Genomic DNA, 20716 nt, shown 5'->3' with positions numbered 1-20716 from the left:
TGTAAAATACACAAAAAATGTTGGATGATAAAATTCATAAAATAAAAAAATTTAGGAAGGTAAAATCCGTGAAAATGAAATTTGGGTAGTAAAATTTGTAAAAATATAAAAGTTAGATAGTAAAATTTACGGAAAAAAAAGTTTGATCCTAAAATTTACATAATCATGAAAGTTAGGTGGTAAAGTATACAAGCTTTTTTTTATTAGGGTAAGTGGTAAAGTATACAAGCTTTTTTTTTATTAGGGTAATAGCATTTGCTATTATTTTATTAAGACAATTGCCACCAAAAGTTTTAGTGGCTTTTACATTGTCGGTAAAAGGAACCAAAAGTTACTTTCGGCGTAGTGTTTTATGTAGGGTTTCATGGGAATCACGTGTATGGCTATAATGGTTTTGGCTTGTAATTACTCCAAAGTATATTGGTGTCTGGTGTTGCCGATTGTACGTCGGGTGTTGGTTTTTGTGGTGGGTTGAAATCTTGTTTTAAGTATAGAATGTGGGTCTTTCTTGGTTAATTAGCTGAAGCTGGTGGTGGGTTTTATTAATGGTTACGAAATATCCGTGCTTACTGGGGCATAGTAGCTAGTATATATCTTTTAACCATTAAGTTGGGTATTATAAGATAAAATTATTTTATTTTTTATTTAATGAGTAGTGAAAGAATTATAAGACAGAGTCACAGATTGCCAGACAACAACAAAACATACGTACTGTCAAAACTCTCTAAGTTAATAATAAATACATAACCCTTCTAATATTTGTTTGATTTCATACACTATTAAAGACTTTTATTCTATCAATATATAGGAAAATCACATGTATTATTGATTGTAGATCATGTGCTCTGTGCTCTAGTCAGCCCACGATCAAGCATACTTAATAAAGAAAAACCGAACATACATTATCAACATCTAAAAACGAGGAACCAGAACTTTGAAATTAAACTGCAATCATTGCAGTAGTCCTGGACACAATAACTAACAGGATATTTCGTAGCTCCAAATATGTGCTATAACTAGGATACATACATATCCTCGTAGAAGACTAATTTGAAAAGCTGCATAAGTGCTGTCTCTGGAAAAATATGCTGACAATGACACTGTCTCCATCTGGGTTTGGAAGAATTGCTGCCCTATCTTCTTGAAACTGATGACTTACTAAACCAAAGAGCACAGGCTTTCCCAAACCAGAAATCTGCTTCATACACTGGCATGGTCATCAAGCTTGTGAGTATAGTAGGATGTTATGATCCCCAGCATAGGGGACATTCAGACGGCGTCCTTGTCCCATGAAATTAAAAAGCCCTTATGTGATCGAATTGCTCTTGCCCTAAAATAACATTCAATTGTGACCTTATAAACTCATCCGTAATCACATGAGCTGCTTCCCTTATCTTTTGATGATGGCTGATGTGGTAATTTGAGTAGTGTTCGATCAAGAAATGGAATTTCATTAGGGTCTAGTTCTTCTCCTCAAGTCAGCTTTGCCCATCTGTGATCGATCATGAAGTGAATGATGCCGGTTGCATTAGTCAATGAATGAGAGATAACAACTCCAATGGCAAGACATTCACCTCCATGGAACCTTGTTGTTAATTGCAGTAGAAGTAGTAGGGGAATCTCCTCTATAGGTTGAGTATAATCAACTTTTGGAACAAGTTCCTCGGTGGACTCGGAGGGTGAAAAGTCTCCATAATCACCAAATGTTTTTGTAGTTTTGGCTTCAAGCAATGTTACTCCCTTTGCGTTACAATCCACTTCCATTCGACCACTTTTTGTGAAGCTCAGCCTGCCAGCTACATGATAGTAGCATACCGAAAGCTTTCTATAAGAGTTTCTCATCCTCTCAATGGTGTGGCTGTATTGTTTTGCTTTGTAAATGTACATATTGGGCACATTAAGAAGGTGCCCGATGTCACTATCGGACAGCCATAAAGGATCATTGGGAGTTGGTCGATTTGGAGTGACATTTTAAGAACCCACAATGGTTACCATGTTTGTGCTTGAAGGCTTGAATGGGCTTGAGGATGTATATATGCATACCTCTGTCTGGAGCTCTTTGATTATAGCACTTTGAAGGATTCATCAATGATTTTTTTTAACCTTTTTGTAAAGGGTAGAAATATTTTCATGTGAGAAAAAATTTAGTGAAACATTTGGATTCTAAATATCAGGAGTTATATATATATATATATATATATATATATATATATATATATATATATATATATATATATATATTTCCCATTCCATTTTACTCTCCTTATTTTTCTTATTATTTTTTCCTTGAGATCCGTCTCTTACTCTTAATTAGCTGTCATATTCTGAGGCCTGTCTTTTATCATAATCCTTTTCAATTATAGCTAGGTGTAACATGATTTTAGAGTGGGTTTTTTTATTTTATTTTGGCTAAATTGCACTTTTGGTCCCCTACTTTAACTCTAATTTTGGATTTGTCTCCTGATAATTTAATTTATAAATTGGGTTCCCTGTTTAGTAAAATCCTGTAAGGTTGGTCAGCGACGTTGACTATCATGTGTTAACGTCTGAGAGACACCTTGAATTTTTTTTATCCATCTGTGATAAAATTTTTGCCAATAAAATGAGGCATTTTGACTGGCCTTCTTGCATCTAATCGAATCCAAACCCAAACCCTAATCTAATCCCAAAAATCTTTTTTGTCTCTCTCAATCAATCGAACCAGCGAGCAAGACTGTCTCTCTCCCAGGCGATGCAACCACTCCAGAGAGGTTTCCTTTTTCGTTTTCTTCGATTTCTCCATCGATTCCGCCAACCATGACTGCCAACACCCACGTCGCTCTTGATATCAATCCCAAGGCCCCTCCTCTACAATGCTGCTGCCGGTGTTTCCGCAGGTATCCTCAATTCTCCTTTTCCAATCGCAATTTCCTTTTTCCTTTTTCCTTTTTCCTTTTTCCATCCTGCTCAATTGGATTCGTTCAATTTTTTTGTTCAATTTGATGCAGGGGTTATTGCTGCTACGTTTGTGTGTCCTTTAGATGTCATCAAAACTAGGTTTCATGTTCACGGTGTCCTGTAGCTCACACATGGATGTGCTAAAGGTATAACTTTTTTTGTTTGTTTTATTTAACTCTTTCATTCTAAATGAATTGTTTCCATCATTTTCAGATTTGAGCTTGCTAATACTATTATTGTATGAAGGATATAACAACATTGGGAAAAGTTTATTATTGGTTGGCGGAGTAGTTCTTGACCTTCTTGTGGTGCCCCTGCTTCTGCTTCCTCCACCGGCCGAACGAATTTGCGAGAATGGCGTGGCTCAACGAGTTCGGCCTTTGGCAGTGGTGGTGAGGACGCGATCTACGGCGGCGCAGACTTGGAGGGCGGAGGTAGGATTGCTGATGCGGCGGATTGCGTGGAGGAGGTTGGAAGAGTAGAGGCGGTGTTCGGTATGGGAAGTCCAGGGAGTGAGAGCTAAGGAGTTTTGGTGTGTGATTTTGCGACACTTGTTGTTTTGATTGGATTGTTGCAGCAAAGTAAGGGAATGGAGGTTTGAGTGCAAGTAAGGGAAGCAAGGATATCTCCACCGGAATCTCATCGCAGAAATCATTGCGGAAGACGTATAGTAGTTCCAGGCTTGTGCAGTTTAAGAGAGGTGAAATGGTGCCATTTAAGCGGTTTTTATGGAGGTCGAGGAAGTGAAGGTAGGTTAGTGTGGAGAGGGCATCCAAAGGAGACATTTTTCTTAATTTTACACGAGAGAGGCACCTTGATTTTAGGGTATTTTTTTTTACCACATATGGGTTAAAAAACGCTTTTGAACAAACCTTTAAGACGTTGACACATGATAGTTAACCTTAACATTCAATTGAGGCGTCCGGAATCAACATGGTAGAATTTTATAAAAAATGAACCAAATTTGTGAATTAAATTAACGGGGAATCAAATGTGAAATTGGAGTTAAAGTGGGAGATCAAAAGTGCAATTTTATCTTTTATTTTTTTGTTTTCCCATTATAATTCAATGGTTACCTCATTTACGTCCATTCATTTTCATGCCACTTTAATTTCCATGGTTGTTTGTGCACTTTACATTACTTTTATATTTGACATTTTAAAAAATAACAAACAATAATAAAATTTAAAATAAAAAATAATTTTAAATGAGTTTTCTATTTATTAATTTTTTATTTATACAAATCAAAGACAAAATTTTATAACAACTCACGAACTATGTTCAACTAACTTAATTAAATTTTCTAAAAAATTTAGATTGTGTTTTATATTTATTTTATTACTTAAAAATTTTATTGTCAACATAATGATAAAATGCATAAAAATAAAAAAATAAATGATAAAATTCCTAAAATGATGAAACATAAATGATAAAATTCGTTAAAATAAAACTTGAGTGATAAAATCTGTAAAATGATAAAAGTTAGATGATAAAATTTGTGAAAAAAATTGAATTTTAAAATTTGCAAAATCATGAAAGTTAAATGGTAAAATTTACAATTAAGTCATTTTTAATATACAAATTTCCATAATATTTGTTTCTACTTAAATGTTTTACCATGAAAAAATATTGTTTAGACATTTGAAAATAATATACTCATCATATAAACATTGATTCTTTAAATAAGAACGTTCTTGACAAATTAAATATGTATTGTGTTATTTATTTGCCTATAAAATATGCTAAAACAATCGGGTTACCCATCTGAAGGAATGAATGTGCATCCTGTTAGTTATTATAAAAAAAAACTTTAGAAAAATTGTTTTCATTTATTTTACAAATTCTAAGGATAATAATTTAAATATTTTTACATAATTTTCATTATAAATTTTAATTTAAAATTATAAAAAATAAAATACTGCTATATATATTTTTCCTGAGGTGAATAAATAATATAATGAATAAAAAATAATTACTAAATTTTAAATAAATTTATAAAAAAATAATTAACAATTATAAATTTTTAGTTTTACACAAATAATATATGAGAGAAAAATGAAAGATGAAACATTAAATGTGAGTCACAGTAATTGGATTCAAAATAACACAATTATCTAAATTCTATGCAATTGTTTAACTCAATTTTGACTTTTGGTCAATTAGACAAACACTTTAATTAAATATTACCACGTTCATTTTACATCTTTTTAGTTACTTTTGTACAAAATGTTTTTTTTATTTATCCATTTTAAAAGTACCAATTAATTCATGTCATTTATTCCCACATTCATTAAGTATTCAATGTATATTAAATACTTTTTAATAGGTAACTACCTTTTTAGTCCTACACTTTTAGATTTTTTATTTTTGGTCCCCAGGTTTTTGCATTTTTTAGTCTAAATTTATTTTCCATATTTTTCGTCCATAAAATTCTTTTCGTACTTACTTTTCATACTTTTTACGATCCATATTATTCGTATATAAATATTAAATACATATATAAAATTATATAATTTAATCTAATCCGTCCATCTCACGATTTAAAATCTAATTTGTATTTGAAGTTTTACAGGTGTGATCACCAAATCAAGTACACTTTATTAAGTAGCTATTGACCCAATTAATGCATTCAATTATATTTATTCAATGTGAAATTTATTATAAATGACATTTAATAATTTATTCAATTTTTTTATGAATATCATTTAATAACCATAAATTAATGTTGCTAACATGCAAACAATATTTATGGAGAACTTCCTATAAAACTTCAACTAATAAGGCAGGAACTAGAACATCAAAATCACATTGAGACAGCAAGCCTAAAGGAAATAAGGAATAATATTTCTATCTAAATGGTGAACCGCATCTCAAACTATGTTCCTCTCTTCATCATTTTGATTGTTTTGGTAACAGGTTAGTCTCTTGCTTAAAACATCGTGTTGCTAGTTAAAGTACTACAAATGATATGAAACTCAATAATATTTTCCTTCATGTTTTAATTTTGTTATTTATTATGTTGAATAGTGCAAAAACAAGTGGAAGGATTGACATGTTCGAGATATTTCGGTTTATGTTCCGACACGAGAAATTGTGATCTTAGGTGTAAAGCCCGCAATAAGCATGCAGAGGGGCACTGTGATGATGACTTCAACTGTACTTGTATTTACCCTTGTGACTCTCCTCAGCCAAATAAAGACACCGAGCCTATAAGGAAGTGCACTAGTGGCCTTGGACTTTGCAGTGTTGATCACTGCTATGATGATTGTTGCAATTCAAAATGTGCTAAACAATTCAAAGAGGGTATAGGACATTGTGAAATAGTGGGTTCGATGGGTACCATCTTGTGTACCTGTGATTATGTCTGCTGAGTTTATAAAAAATTATGGCATATTTTATATCTCTAGGTTGAGTATCGATCTATTTACTATTTACCTCTGGGATAAATATGTCATGAACTGAAAACAAATAAATAAATCCACATTTTTTTTGGAAGTGTTTGTATGTAGGTCTTACGTATATTTATCTTATATCAAATTTGTGAGAATAAAGAATAATCAGATTTGTAACTTGTTAAATATGAGACTAATGTAAAAATATACATATACGAATATCTAAACATGCAAATCAATTAAATGACATATTTAAATCAAACAGCGGAAAATAAAATATTACGAGCGTACCTCCAGCCATTGCAAATTGAACGGAAAGCGGCACACACACGAATCTGAAAGACAATTTTATTCTTCCCGACCCTTACTCACTCTGAATAGATGGTGTATTTTTTTTTTTTTTGAATAGAGAAGTGGGTTTGATGATACAAAACTGAGAGCACCCCATCCTATTTATAGAGTCTGTCCATCACAGAGCTCTCAACTTGTTATCAGAACGTGAGATAAGAAGTTATCAGACATGAGATAAGAACAGTACGTGAGATAAATGATGGGTACGTGATTTGTTACTGAAGGTGGTTGCAAAGATATGGGTTGAATGTGGACGAAAAATGGACCAGATTCAGAAATAACAAAATGTTCCAAAATAAAAATAAATAAAGCACGTGGAATGTGATTTGTTACGTGGGCTTCCAACATTCTCCCACTTGGTCCATTTAACTCAACATCAACCATAACAAGAAACATAATATATGAGTCATGGCGATAGGTCCTCTGATGATGAGTAGTATCTTCCATGTACCACAATATATCAAGTCTCTCAACACTAGCTCTCAACTTAATGAATAAACCATATGTTTATTCTATATCTAAACCGAATGATTTTTCTCGAAATAAATAAATATGTGCACAAAATCATATGAGAAAATATCTAACTGAATAAGAGTTTCATTGAAAATAAAAAATGTACGTACAATGAAATTACATCATGGAACCAAGTCCCATTCGTACTACATGATCCTTAAAATTCTTTGGTGGCATGCCTTTAGTTAAAGGATCAGCAATCATTAACTCAGTGTTGACGTGTTCAATGACCACTTTCTTTTCTTTAACACGTTCTCTTATGGCTAAGTACTTAATGTCGATGTGTTTACTTCGACTTTCACTTTTGTTATTTTTAGCCATAAACACTGCAGCAAAGTTGTCACAATACAACTTTAATGGCCCAAAAATAGAGTCCACAACTCTAAGGCCAGATATGAAACTCTTCAACCATACACCATGCGAGGTAGCCTCAAAACAAGAAACGAACTCAGCCTCCATAGTGGAAGTAGCAGTCAAGGTTTGTTTGGCATTTCTCCAAGATACAGCTCCACTGGCTAACATAAAAATATAACCAGATGTTGATCTTCGTGAATCAATGCAACCAGCAAAGTCTGAGTCGAAGTAGCCAATCACTTCCAGACAATCAGTTTGTCTGTACATGAGCATGTAATCCTTTGTTCCTTGAAGATATCTCATCACTTTCTTTGCAGCTTTCCAGTAGTCAATACTTGGATTACTTTGATATCTTCCCAAAACTCCAACAGCGAATGTAATATCAGGTCTAGTGCAAACCTGAGCATACATAAGGCTTCCAACTGCTGAAGCATATGGAATATTTTTCATGTGTTCCCGCTCAAAATCATTTTTGGGGCATTGACTCAAAGCAAATTTGTCACCCTTCACAATGGGAGCTACACTTGGTGAACAATCTTTCATATTAAATCTCTCTAAAACTTTGTTGATATAGGTTTCTTGAGACAAGCCTAAAATGCCTCGAGATCTTTCTCTATGGATCTTTATGCCTATGAAATAAGATGCCTCTCCCATATCCTTCATATCAAAGTTCTTTGAGAGAAATTGTTTCACCTCATATAGCATACCCTTATCATTAGTCGCAAGCAGAATGTCATCTACATATAATACAAGGAAACAAATCTTACTCCCACTGACCTTCTGGTATATACAGTGATCCATGACATTCTCTTCAAAGCTAAATGAAGAAATGACCTCATGAAATTTTAAATACCATTGGCGGGAGGCTTGTTTCAATCCATAGATGGACTTATTAAGCTTGCAGACTAAGTGTTCACCAACATTAGATAAGAATCCCTCAGGTTGTTTCATGTAAACCTCTTCTTCTAGATCACCATTCAGGAACGCCGTTTTCACATCCATTTGATGCATCTCAAGATCAAAATGAGCTACTAATGCCAAAATTACTCGAAGAGAGTCTTTCTTAGATACAGGGGAAAAGGTCTCTTTGTAATCGATTCATTCTCTTTGAGTGAATCCTTTAGCAACAAGTTTTGCCTTATGTCTCTCAATGTTGCCTTCTGAGTCTTTCTTTGTTTTGAAGACCCATCTACATCCGATGGCTTTTACACCAACAGGCAACTCAATGAGATCCCAAACTTGGTTAGATGCCATAGAATCCATCTCATCCCTCATAGCATTATACCACAAATTTGATTCCTTAGAACTCATGGCTTGTGAAAACGTCTCAGGATCATTTTCGGCTCCAATGTTGTAGTCAGATTCTTGTAGGTACACTACATAATCACTAGGAATTGCTGTCTTTTTTATTCTAGTAGATCTTCTTAATGTTGTTTGGTCATCTTGCTGAGGAACTTGTTCAAATGGTTCTTCACCAGTTTGTTCAGTATCATCATATTGTTCCTCATAAACAACTTGATCTACATGATCACTTTCAACAGCTTGTGGAACTTCAATCACTGGTTGTCTAACACCCATTTTAAGTTGAGGGGTGTGAATGACTACCAACCTATTACTTGTCCCAGAAGGTTCAGCTTCATAGTGATCCCTTTTAGAAGAAATGTTCCGAAATTGATCACTCCCACTGATCAAGTCATTTTCAAGAAACTTTGCATTCCTTGATTCCACAATCCTAGTGTTGTGGGATGGACAATAGAACTTATACCCTTTAGACCTTTCAGCATATCCAATGAAATACCCAGTAATAGTCTTAGGGTCTAGTTTCTTCTCTTGTGGATTATAAATTCTTACTTCAGACGGGCATCCCCAAACGCGTATATGTCGCAAACTTGGTTTCCAACCCTTGAATAACTCAAAAGGTGTCTTTGAGATAGCCTTGGTTGGAACTTGATTTAATATATACGCAACCGTCTTAAGAGCATCAATCCACAAGAATTGAGGAAGCTTTACATTACTCCTCATGCTTCTCACCATGTCTAATAAGGTTCGATTTCTTCGTTCTGCCACACTATTATGATCTGGAGAACTAGGCATAGTGTATTGGACAACAATCCCATGTTCTTGAAGAAATTTCGCAAATGAACCTGGTGCTTGTCCATCCTCTGTGTATCTACCATAATACTCCCCACCTCTATCTGATCTCACGATCTTAATTTGTTTTCCACATTGTTTCTCAACTTCAGCCTTAAAAACTTTAAAGGCATCTAAAGCTTCATTCTTAGAATGAAGTAAGTAAAGATACATATATCGTGAATAATCATCTATAAAGGTTATGAAGTATTTCGGACAATTTGCATTCATGTCTGGACAACATATGTCTGTATGTATGATTTCTAATAAATTAGAACTCCTCTTTGCACCCTTTTTAGACTTGTTAGTTTGCTTACCCTTAATGCAATCTACACAAGTCTCAAAATCAGCGAAATCCAAAGTACTAAGTACTCCTTCATTTACTAATCGCTTGATTCTCTCAATAGAGATATGTCCTAATCTCCGGTGCCACAACATAGAGGATTCTTCATTCACAATACATCGTTTTAACCCAACAGAAACGTGCATAGAAGTAGCGTCGTTTTTCAATTCAATCGAATAAAGACCATCAACCAATTGACCACAACCAATAATTTCAGATTTATTTAGTAAATTAAAACCAAAGTATGTAAAATTAAAATAAAATCCCAAAGGTGCAAGTTTAGAAACAGAAATTAAGTTTTTACAGAAACTAGGAACATAAAAAACTTTCTCCAAATGTAATTTAAAGCCACTACTTAAAACTAAGACGCATGTTCTAATGGCCTCTACATGCGAGCTCATCCTACTCCCTGAGTAGATGCACTGCTCACTTCCCATTGGCTTCCTTAGGCTTTCCATACCCTGCAAGGTATTAGAAACATGGATTGTAGAACCAGAGTCAATCCACCATGTATTATGATTCACATTAATCATATTAGATTCATAACAAACGAAGGTAAATGGTGTACCTTTCTTCTCCAACCAACTTTTAAATTTGGGGCAGTTCTTCTTCATGTGTCCTTTCTTTTTACAGAAGAAACACTTTGACTCCTTTTTAATTGTTGGTTGAGTCGGAATCTTTCCTTTATTGGTGCTTACAGACTTCTTCCTATCCTTTCCAGAAGTTGAAGTAGTCAAATTTACCTTCTCACCCTCTTCCATTATCAATCTCTCCTCTTCTTGAACACACATGGTCATTAATTCATTAATAGACCATTTATCCTTATGTGTGTTGTAGGAGATTTTGAAGGGTGTATACTGTTAAGGTAGGGTGCACAAAATGAAATGTACCATGAAGGAGTCAGACATGGTAACTTCCAGGGTTTTCAACTGAGCCACTATGTCCCTTAAGCGCATGATATGTTCACGCACACTCCTCGTTCCAGTAAGCTTAATGGAAGAGAATTGTATGATGAGTGCTAGCAAGTGACTTCTCAGAGGTCGTAAACTGTTCATCAATGGCTTTCAACAGATCTCTGACCTTATCATGCTGGTCAACTGAACCCCGGATACTAGCGGATATGTTGGTTTTTATGAACATAACGGAGAGACGATTAGATCTCTCTCACTTTTCATAAAGATCAACAACATTAGGTTCACTAGTTTCAGTAATAGCCGGTGGCTCATCCTTCCTTATAGCATAGTCAATATCCATCCAGCCCAAATGAAGGAGAACTCTTTCCTTCCAAACTTTATAATTATCACCTTTCAAAATGGGAAGGTCACAAGAAATATTCATAGATTGTGAAACTGCAAACAAACACACATGCTCATTAAGAAAATTTGAGACTAAACAAATGTCATGTTTTGCCAATGCAAATCATGTCTCAATATATGAATCTAGTGACACAAAACTTGCCTGTGGGCTAAAGTCCTACTCAATTAGATTCATCATGCAAATTTATGATAAAACTATTAAATCATGTTCTTTTCCTTAATTCCTGTGGGTAAATTAAGAAATATAATTTAATATTTTATCCTAATTAATCATACAAATATAACAAAATTCCTGTGGGTAGATTTCATCATATTACATATGATTAATCACAATTAATATTTCTAATGTGATTATAAATTTAACATATAATTTTACTCAATTAAAAATGCTGTGGCTATTCTCTAACTTAATAAAATTATATTAATCACTTAACATTCAAAAATAATCCTTGCATAAACATACTTAATAATGCAAATGTGCTCAATATTGAATCATAAAAATTACATGTATACCAATTCAAAATAACATTGTACGTATATCCATTCAACATGTAATAAACTTTAAAGGATCAAATTCAATGCATACCAGTATTTAACATAATATTGCATGTTCAACATAACTTAAGAGACACACAATTTTAAACAATTTGTGCATAAATGATTTATCCTTCAGAAGTTATAAATATACGTGAACTGCACTTAATAAGCAATTAAACTGCAACAACTTAGTGGCAAAGGGAGTCTTTTCATGCTGCAGGGCAAGGGTTCAAAACTAGCCCAAAATGTTTTCGCGTTCCTTTTAATTAATTAAAAACGAAAACTAGGAAGAAAAAACTTCCACTAAGATTCGAACCCACAACAGAGAGGTAATATAAACCACAACTACCACTGGATCAAGTCACACTTTGTTTAATATTGTTAGTTTAAAATGTACATTAACAATTCCGAGACAGTAAACAAAACCCGCAAAACTTCGTCTCCAACCTCCCGCGGGGGTAAAAAATAAAAAATAAAAATTATTACCTCAATTTCGAAAAACCCACATCATTATATGCATTTTAGACATCCAAAAATACGTTTTAAATCATAGAAAAATTAGAAAACTCATATCATTCCTAATTTTGATGTTATTTTGAATTAATGAGGCTTAAAATATAACACCCATATACTCAGAAAATAAACTCCGCATAGGAACGATTCAATAAGCAAGACAGAGGTACAAATAGGCTCTGATACCAAATGTAAAAATATACATATACGGATCTAAACATGCAAATCAATTAAATGACATATTTAGATCAAACAACGGAAAATAAAATATTACGAGCGTACCTCCAGCCATTGCAAATTGAACGGGAAGCGGTGCACACACGAATCTGAAAGACAGTTTTGTTCTTCCAGACCCTTGCTCACTCTGAAGAGATGATGTATTTTTTTTTCTGAATAGAGAAGTGGGTTTGGTGATACAAAACTGAGAGCACCCCATCCTATTTATAGAGTCTGTCCATCACAGAGCTCTCAACTTGTTATCAGAACGTGAGATAGGAAGTTATCAGACGTGAGATAAGAACAGTATGTGAGATAAATGATGGATACGTGATTTGTTACTGAAGGTGGTTGCAAATATATTTACAAAGATATGGGTTGAATGTGGATAGAAAATGGACCAAATTCAGAAATAACAAAATGTTCCAAAATAGAATAGTTTCCCCTAAATAAAAATATCATTAGAGTGCACGTTTGATTTTCAGTCAAACAACTTATTGTACACGAATTTTTGATATAAAATCAATGGTCTACAAAACTTATTTTGCAAAAGAAAGGATAGGAATATTTTTGCAAAACTAATTTTGTTGTCATCGTCCATTACCGACGGGTTGTTGCTTTAAACCGCTTTCGTAAAAGGATCATTCTAAAATGATTGTTTACTAACAGTCTTAGAAACCTATATTTTTTAAGATGGTTGAAAAATCGTCGTTGTAAATATGATACTATTTTATGACATTGCATTTTACGACGGTTTTAAACCATCGTAAAATATCAAATTTAACCGACTTAGAATATCATATTTGCAGTAGTGTTACCACGGATATTCAAACATGCATAGACCATCTTTCAATAATATAATTATTTAATGAGTCTGCCAATGTTCCAATCATACTTTCAACAATTAATAGTATTACCACGGATATCCAAACATGCATAGACTATCTTTCAATAATATAATTATTTAATGAGTCTGCCAATGTTCCAATCATACTTTCAACAATTAATAGTATTTTCCTATAAAAAATTTAAAAGTATTTACTCACCAAATTAAAGTTCCATAATTAACACATGTATTGCTTCCTGTTTTCACATGAAGCCAAGCTTCTATTTCATGTAAAGTTTTCTCGTAAAATAAAGAAAGTATTAGATGATGCAGGATCACCACTTCATTTGTAGTCACGATCAATAATAGTATGACACAGAGATAATTTAATATGCAATAATGGTCCTTAAAACACGCACATGCATTATTTGAAAATGAGCCGTTTACATTGCACTCGCACTATTATCACATTAATTTCATTCAGTATAGGTACTATTATTATATTAGATATAGTAGTATCTCCTTTCAATTCTGAGAGAAAAAAAAACTTAAATTGTGATGGCAGATCAGAGAACACTAATATATTCTCTTGTTATTTATAAAACGTAAATTTTATACTGTGTTTGCTTTTTTTTTTATAAAACTCAATTTATAATATTTCTTGCATTAATCATTTTTAAATTAAAAATACTCTTAATTAAAAGAAGTTAGAGAGTGTATTGACAAATAATTAAATGAGAGAAAGATTGAAAATTGAGGGGGTCTAACTCATTGATTGAGTAGGGTGTGTGAGTGGTATAAATCTCTTAGTACTATATTCAATTTTTATGAATAAAAAAATATTAATTTAAAAAAATTATAAATTTAAGATAAATTTGTTGTTATAAATTAAATTAACCATTTTTTTAATCACGATGAATTAATTAACCGAGTCTTATAAATAGTAAAAAATGAAATATATAAGATGTGTGTACGTATGTATGTGTGACTGTATCTAGAAAATTCATTTATACATGTTATTTCACAAGAAAAAAAGAAAAAAAAAACTAAATCAGTTGAATTTTAAATATTTAAATTTACCAATAAAATATTAAGATTTACTTCACATTTTATTTATCTGAAAGAGATTTACTTAAAATTTTGGGGTTTTTCTTGCTATAGGTATAATGCAAATAATATGCAATAAGAAATGTGTGGATGTTTTCAATTAGTCAATCATATCACAAAGCTAACACAATTTGACTTTGTTTGAGTGCAATTAGTATGTATCAAAGCATACACATATTTACTAACCAAAGTGTTGGGTTTAGCCAAATCGACTAAATCTTCAAAACATGACAAACTAAAGTTTAAATATATACTAAAAAATTGCTTACATAGAATATCTTTTTGAGGTAAAAAAAAAAAAATACTTACACATCAAATTAAGTCTTGAGTGCAAGTCATGGTCGCAGTGGGCCACAAGAATGATTGCTAGATCACCATGTTGGTTTCAACTTGCTAAGTCTAGTGGGACATATAACTAAAGTTTAATGTTTATCCATTATATTGATATCTAATTATAAATCATCATTTGAATTATTTTATAATAATTATTTTAAAAGTTAATAAATTTATCATCCATAATAAATTATAATTAGATAACAATATAAAACTTTTTATACTTTCAGCATATAATTAATCATTCTTGTCATATAATTATCACAAACTTAAAAATCACATTTCTGTATGACCATTTTGTTGCACTTCGATCATTTCAAATATCTAAGCACATGCAATTCTATAGTCACAAACCAACAAATAATTAAGAAACTAGCTGTAACAGAAAAGACACATTTTGGTTGAAAATAATCATGGATATTTTAAAATTAACAACAGTATAATATTAAAACATATATATATCACGTCGAAGAACTACTCAACTAGGTGGTATTCTGATATAAAAAGCACTAATAATATATTGTTTGAATTTTTTTTAATAGTTAAAATTTATTAAAAATTATAAAATCATAAATGAAACTTTTTAAAAAACGAGAACTACAAAATCTTGTAATTTCTTGTAAAACTTCAACCAATTAGGAAAACATATTTAAAAAAGTTTATAACTAATAGTTGTCTTCTAAATGTGTCTTGCCATGTGATAAGGTCTTCAGAATCTTACATGAGAGGAAGAAAGCCAAATGTAGCCACAGGATAACCTGCCGGAAAACTCAGCAAATGAAGCTAGCTAATAGCTATACTCTCTAGCTTCATAGCAAATTAATGCCGGCAAGTCATCCTTGGCTTCATTCCACTTTGAACCTATGCATGAAAGACTCTGAGACCTAAACCTTGTGAATGGCCTCAAACTTGTTTTCTATTTGCATATAAATTTGGATGATCTTATAGTCTATCTTATGCTTTGCTTTACCAAGGGGTTGCTCCCATTTTATAGCCAATGTAGAGGGGTAAATGGTGATGCGTGCATTCTCCAATATTCTCATTTTGACTCGCTATTCACAATCCTTTAGAGGCAAGTGATGGTTGTTGCTCTGAAAGGGCAATCCCACATAACATCCTATCTGAGCACGATAAAAAAGCATCCATTTGTGAGGTATTCCGATTTTTTCTTATGGCTTCCTACAACATCTGGCATTTGGGTTGGCAACTTTAGCCCACATATAAAAGATTTATTGGGTTTCCACCTTTAATTTCCTTCAATCGACTGGCATGACCCCAATGCTAAATTCCTTTTTTTTGGTGGGAATAGAATATTTCAAAAAATAATTAATTGAAAAATAAAATGGGGAGCAAAGGAATAAGGATTTGCACCTTTTCGGAATGGCCACACTTTTTCTTATTGGTTATGGGCAAGTCAAGGGGTTTTGAGTTAATTTTGACTCAGGCTTACAATTTACTTTTATTATTATTCATTTGCAAAAGGCAAGGATCTGATTTGTTTTCAAAAGACTAAACAACATGACATGATATATTTGTGGACTTGAAATTGACATGGTGCCAAGGAATACGTACAAAAATTCAAATTAGCCTTGGTAAAAAGGCTACCTACAGGGATGTGGAAGTGGAACAATACCTTTTTTCTGACGAAATTTTCTACTTAATTAGAATGAGATGTTTTTATTGGAATAATTACTTCTGCCAACAAACAATCATAGCAAAGGTTAAAAGTGAAATTTGTCAAGAATACCAATATTGATACAAGTCAACCTATTGAGCAATAGTAGTATTTGTTAAGTTCCTGGTCTAAAGCTAGAAAGCTACAACGTTTAAGTTTGCGGCCAATAATAATGAGTCAGTTTTTAAACAGTTGTAAACCGGATGCAAATCAGCAAGTCAATTATTTTCTTTCAAACTTGACCAAAAAAATTGACGTTTAGAACTTATTATTTATCCTAATTTAAAATTTGAATTTAGCTTAAATAAAAACATAAAACTTGAACTTGTTTTGTTTAATTAGCTCGTTCATGTTTTACATATTTTCTTTTCATTTATCAAGTCTGTCCTTAGGTTGAGATTCATCACACTTTGCATGAAGGGAATGGAAGTGTTGATTTCTTGTTGGCTTGGTGTTTTCTCTGGTGATAGCTATGTGGTTTTCCAAGACCCTCCCGTGGGCATGCATAGCATTCTTTTAAGAGACGCTTTAGGAGTAGCTGTTCCAAGATTGTAGTTTCTGTTTGCTCTTTTATTTATTTTCATTCTTCTTTCTCTCATGTAACCAAAAAAATACATAGCTGGAGACAACAATGTTATTTTGTTGTTCTGACATTGCCTTTAATGTCGGCTGTGAGATGACTAAGTCGTTGCTTGTAGGCGTTAGCCTCTACTGGTTGTCACAAGTAGCAAGTAGCAAGGGTGAGTTTGGTTCTGTGGAATTAAAAGAAATATAAGAGAATTGAAAAAATATATATTTGAATTAAAATAGTGTGATAAACATGTGACACCCATATTATTTTTAAAAAAAATTCCTTGAATAATAATCTCTTCTTCGCAACCAAATCAAGGGTTAGTGTCGAGCAAGTTAGAAATGGACTATGGGCTTTCTACACTAGACAATGACTTTAGATTGGCTCTTTATAGTGATTTCTTTGTAGTGTTGGTACTTGATGAACATTTTATGTTAGAGTATGAGATAAAATTAAAAAGAGAGAATAAGAATATATTTGAATATGAAAATTATGCAATGATACTTTCACTACTCTTAACATTAGTACAAAGTCAATATTAACTAACGAAAACCAATGCTAAATACGACTATAGTGTCCACCGTGCATTGGCCTCATGATTCGCAGCAATACTTCCGCGTCAAAATGGAAGTTGTGACTATTTTATATATAAAATGTTAACGTTAGAGTTAGCATTGGTCTGACCGATGCTATCATTAGATTTGACATTAAAACATTGATGCTAGATTAATTTATATATAATTTTTTTAAAATGATATTTATTATTATTGATATATTATAGAACCTAGACATTAAACTAAAATTATTAAACATAACAAAGACATAAGATAAATAGTAATATAGAAAGAAACGAAAAAATTCATCTTGTACAATTATGCTCATCGATATCTATGTAATATGATAGTCAAAGTACACAAGAAAAAAGACAAAAAAAATAGAACAAAAATATCTCTAGTCAAGTCTCATTGTCATCCAAGAAATAATTGTCCATATAATCTTGATAGTGTGGATGTTTAGGTGTGCTACTCTTAGGATAGGAGCCTGAGTACTGATGATCCAAACCTGCCATGTGCACCAACATAGCATACATGTGTTGCTCCAAAGTAGTAGTCCTCTCCTCGTCACTGTCAGCAACCTCCTGCCAAATGCCAAGCTTGGTCGATCCATCAATCTTCTGTGTTGTATCTTCAAAGGCCTCACCAGTTTGTGCTACATTTAGCTAGAACAGTGTTGAATGTCCTTATGTTGAATTTTAGATCAAGATCATAAACTAGTAAGATATACTTATATTGATTTGACAAATGAATTTGTATACGAAAATGTTGTGATTGACAACTTATGCCCTTTGAGAGTGACCATCAACCCAATTGCCATACCTTTTGTGGGTGGCCAAAAATAGCTCATTAAGGTCCATATGTAATAAATCGTCCAAATATTCTTATCATGTACAAAAGATAATTAATATTTGATTTAAATATTATTTTAGTCCTTATAATTTAATATTTTTTTTAGTTCTTATAAGTTATGTTTGTTTTATTTTTTATTTTCACAACACTTTAGTTTATATTTTTTTTGCTGTTTAAAATACTATTTAGCTAAAGTAATATAAGAACCAAAAACAAAATAAACATAATTTTCAAGAAGTAAAAATAAAAAAATAGTTTTACAAGGAAAAAAACAAAAATATATTAATGTTTAGTCTAAAAATATGATGCATTAAAAAAATATTGAACTACATAAAACATGCGTCTGTGAGTGAATACATATACATGTCTAATTCCACCTTGAGTTAAGACCTACAACTTGTAGTTTGGACTACTCTACCTCTAATCGAAGCCTAATTAATTGGTCTTGTTTTGAGTTGAAGACATAAAAATGGCATCACCATCCCAATAAGCAACAAGACTAACCTAACCTTCGCCTCAATCCAAATAAGCCTTTCTCACCTTGGTGAGAATATCCACGAGATATCATATCCAAATAACTTAAACATGTTATAGAGAATCTCCTCGTGAGTATCCATGAAACTTTGTTCTAGGCAATGATTGAGAGATATTGTTAGTTGGTATATATGAAAGTTAAATAATTATTTGAAGATATAAAGTTGATGGGATGATTAAGGGAAAAAAAATCATCAGTTTGGTCCTCCCAATTAACAAAATTAATAATTAACATTTATTAATAAAAAGTTAAATAACTATTTGTAAAATAATAATGAATAAATACACACAGTCCAACTTATCCCAAATTTGTGCCACCAATCATTCTTAACATCCTCAAGGATCTAAATTGAACAATGGTAATGACTACAAAATTGTGTACTAATGGCACACCTATTTGCTTGAGCGGTCGCAATGGTCGAAGTCTACAAGCAAAGAGTAAAAGTCAATATCAAAAACCAAATTTAGTATTTACCAAATAAATATACCAAAACCATCATATGATGACCTTCCTATCAATGTCCATTTGGGTTTGCCTATAATCTTGATGAGCAGGGTTGCGATCCTCCTATATTGAGGTACGTCCTTGTTCTGTACCTCCCCTTGCATGACAAAAAAATTATTTTTTTTAAATTGAAAAATTAAAAGAAATAAATTTAAATTCTAGAGACCACAAACAAAAGTGATTCAAATTTGTGGGATAAAAAACATATTTAGATCTTATTTTTAAAAGGATAAATCAGGCTAAAAATATTATTTTAAAAAAACCTTACAAAAACAATGTTTTTAATAAACAAAAGTCCATGAAACAAAATTTTTATATTAGAGGTTAATTTGAGGAGCTTCTACTCTTTAAGAAGATAACTAATTAGAAAAAATTAAAAACTATTGAAATGCTGAAAATGTTAAAAACTTCTGAAACATGGAGATATGTTTGACTTATTTTCCCAGCTTAATCGAATTTGCTCATCTTTTTGCATCTTGGAATTCTAACCATTTCTGTCTAGGAACTTATTCAAACTATATGAGAAGGTCATTAGAGTCTCACATGAGAGGAAGAAAGCCAAATATAGCCAGAGGATGACCTGCCGGGAAAATCTAACAAATGATTCTACCTAACTCGTTAGCTTAATGGCAAATTAATGTCGGCAAGTCATCCTTGGCTTCATCCCACTTTCAACCTCTCCATGAAAGACTCTTAGACCAAAAACCTAGGAGTTGCCTCAAACATGTTTTCCCTTGGCATGTGAATTTTGATCTATTGCAAATTCAATCTCTATGTTACTAAAGTTAGTAAGTTGCTCCCATTTATAAGCTAGAGCTAGGCAGGGCTTAGTGGCAAAAGTTAGATGCTCTCATGCAATCAATCATATTTTCATTTTGATTCACTATTGACAATATTTTGGACAAAATTGATAGTTATTCCTCCGAAAGGGTTACCCCACATTCTACCTGTTTGATCCTGATTTCTTACAAAAGATGCATTCATGCATTTGGGTCGGCCACTTTAGCACAAACAAAGATTGCTGGGGTCTCCACCATCCTTTCTAGTTTCAATCAATTGGCCTCAAAGCTAAATTTCTTTTCTTGTGGGAATAGAATCTTTTAAAAAAGGGGAAGCAATGAGGATTTGTGCGGTTAAATGACCCTACTTTTTGGTTA

At 32.4% G+C, this 20716-nt stretch overlaps 1 protein-coding gene, 2 non-coding genes and 1 pseudogene across 3 annotated transcripts; 1 reads left to right on the top strand and 3 right to left on the bottom strand.

Moving 5' to 3' along the window:
* Positions 1-1236: 1236 nt before the first annotated feature.
* On the bottom strand, positions 1237-1995 carry LOC100778249 (spermidine hydroxycinnamoyl transferase-like; annotated as a pseudogene).
* A 3704-nt stretch (positions 1996-5699) lies between these two features.
* Positions 5700-6432, top strand: LOC100812654 (defensin-like protein 183). The gene is made up of 2 exons (XM_003533683.5): positions 5700-5853; positions 5965-6432. The coding sequence occupies exons 1-2, from the start codon at positions 5793-5795 to the stop codon at positions 6306-6308; spliced, it is 405 nt and encodes a 134-aa protein (XP_003533731.1). The 5' UTR covers positions 5700-5792; the 3' UTR covers positions 6309-6432.
* A 9173-nt stretch (positions 6433-15605) lies between these two features.
* On the bottom strand, positions 15606-15720 carry MIR169W (microRNA MIR169w). The gene has a single exon (NR_161699.1). It is a non-coding gene; the product is annotated as a microRNA MIR169w (primary transcript).
* Positions 15721-20115: 4395 nt separating this feature from the next.
* MIR169C (microRNA MIR169c) lies at positions 20116-20230 on the bottom strand. Its single transcript, NR_048608.1, has one exon. It is a non-coding gene; the product is annotated as a microRNA MIR169c (primary transcript).
* Positions 20231-20716: the final 486 nt, after the last annotated feature.

Source organism: Glycine max, chromosome 9, assembly GCF_000004515.6.
Source record: "Glycine max cultivar Williams 82 chromosome 9, Glycine_max_v4.0, whole genome shotgun sequence".
Classification (NCBI taxonomy): Eukaryota; Viridiplantae; Streptophyta; class Magnoliopsida; order Fabales; family Fabaceae; genus Glycine; species Glycine max.
Note: the sequence above shows the minus strand (reverse complement) of the source record. Positions and strands in the feature narration are given on the sequence as shown.